Genomic DNA, 1,992 nt, shown 5'->3' with positions numbered 1-1,992 from the left:
GGGTGACAAAGCAAGACTCCATCTCAAAAAAAAAAAAAAAAAAAAAAATGAAGCTGTACGCTGAACACATGAGGCTGAAGTCCTATGCCAGTTGGGAGACAGAAGAGAGGAGGGTGTGATACTTTCGGGGCCCCATCCCATACCCCCCAGAGGGTTAGTCATCTCTGCCCTTTCAGGCTGTCACACATTGCTCTCAATTTGTTTATGATGGGATTATAAATTAACACACATTTACTTATGGGAAAACCTGCATGGCGGAATAATGTTTCCATGTGAATAACTCTTTTTCAGGTGAGAAGCTGCATTCACTGCAAAAAATTATCTATAGTACTTGAACTAACAGGTACTGCATTCTGAGACTGTTTTAATACTAACTTTGCTGACCTGGTGTTTCTCCACTATAGAATATTGTATCTACTCCACTGAAAATCAAGCTGATAGACATGCTTTCTGAAGCAGGACTCTCTGTTATAGAAGCCACCAGCTTTGTGTCTCCTAAGTGGGTTCCCCAGGTGAGCCCTAGCCCTCAATGAGAGGCCTTTCTCCAGGGATGAAAAGTTTTCCATTTGCCTTTGAAGCAAGTAGAAGTCAAGAACATAGGTTTCCAAGCCCCTGGCTTTGAGAGGTCTCAGGTGATTCATAGCACTGTGTTGCAGCAAAAGAACATGGCGCAGGATTCAGGGCCTTGGGTTCAGTCTTGGCTCTGCTCATCTGACTTGCTTAGTGACATTGCTAAGGCCTTTCCCCTCCTCGATATTAGAGATGACCTCTTCTAGCCCTAAAGTCTAAGACCGTCTATGCCTGTCTGTGGTTTCTTTGTTTGTAAAAGAGGAAGACTGACAACTCCTGCTTCACAAAGATAGTTAAGTAGAGAAGATACATCCTGTTACAAAGAGTGTTTAACACAGAGCTGAGCTCAGTGCTTGGCCCAGAGTACATTCTCAATAAATGGCTGGTAGTAGTATTCCTGCTGTTTCTGCATATGTAAAGCTGGCAGTATGGGCCCTGTGGAGAAATTGGGATCTCACCCAAACCACGGGCCCCTGGGACTCAGCAGCAGTCAAACAGTGAAAGTATTGGAGAGATTCAGCTCTGCAGAAGGAATTACTCCCTAAGAGTTCTGGAGATCAGAGGCTTTGTGATAAAAAGGTTTTCTCTAACTGAACTCTCTGCCTGCTCTTGGTGATGACTTGACAGTGTCTCCCTTGGTTCCTAGATGGCTGACCATGCTGAAGTCTTGAAGGGCATTCAGAAGTTTCCTGGCATCACCTACCCAGTCTTGACCCCCAATTTGAAAGGCTTCGAGGCAGCGGTAAGAGGATAGCTTGGTGGTGGGGGCTCCTGAAATGAGATTGATGGCATTGGTCCCTGCCTTGTCTTGGGGCCTCAGTCCCCTGTCCTGGGATGTCCATCTGAACAGCTTGTCTGTCAGCCAGACCCTGAGGCAGACCTGGCCCTGCCACTCACTGCTCTGTGATCTTGACAAGTTGACAAGCCTATAAAATAGGGCTAAATGATAATACCTGAAGTTGTGAGCATTTCAGAAGATAGGATGCATGTACATTGCTTAGCAAGAGCCTGATAAAAGGTAACTGCTTAATAAGTGATAGCTCTTTTGATTATCCATTTCTTTAGAGAAAGATAACCAAGCTCTCCACAAGTTTCAACAGTAGTTGCTGGCATCTGCCAACTTTCTTATAATTTTAGACAAGAACATCTTTGGAGATGTCGGTTCTGGATTTAGACAAAAACCTTTATTTGGCTGGGCACAGTGGCTCACATCTATAATCCCAGCACTTTGGGAGGCTGAGGCAGGAGGACAGCTTGAGGCCAGAAACTTGAGACCAGCTTGAGACCAGCCTTATGGACCAGACCATAAGGAGACCTTGTCTCTACAAAAAAAAAAAAAAGAAAGAAAGAAAGAAAAAAAAATTAATTAGCTGGCTGTGATGGCATGCACCCGTAGTCCTAGCTACTCAGGAGACTGAGGCA

At 44.8% G+C, this 1,992-nt stretch overlaps 1 protein-coding gene across 4 annotated transcripts in view; it reads left to right on the top strand.

Annotated features, from left to right (window-relative positions):
- HMGCL (3-hydroxymethyl-3-methylglutaryl-CoA lyase) overlaps window positions 1-1,992 on the top strand; it is a 43,327-nt gene that overhangs the window by 26,444 nt on the left and 14,891 nt on the right. For all 4 annotated transcript variants that reach the window (XM_011945579.1, XM_011945580.1, XM_011945578.1 and 1 more), the window contains 2 exons: window positions 405-512; window positions 1,217-1,312. In XM_011945579.1, the coding sequence (XP_011800969.1) occupies window positions 405-512; window positions 1,217-1,312 (204 nt within the window). The remainder of the gene's footprint in view (window positions 1-404; window positions 513-1,216; window positions 1,313-1,992) is intronic.

This window comes from Colobus angolensis, unplaced genomic scaffold (assembly GCF_000951035.1).
Source record: "Colobus angolensis palliatus isolate OR3802 unplaced genomic scaffold, Cang.pa_1.0 Scaffold240, whole genome shotgun sequence".
In the NCBI taxonomy this organism is placed as follows: domain Eukaryota; kingdom Metazoa; phylum Chordata; class Mammalia; order Primates; family Cercopithecidae; genus Colobus; species Colobus angolensis.
The sequence above is the reverse complement of the archived record's forward strand: the minus strand, read 5'-3'. Positions and strand labels throughout refer to the sequence as shown.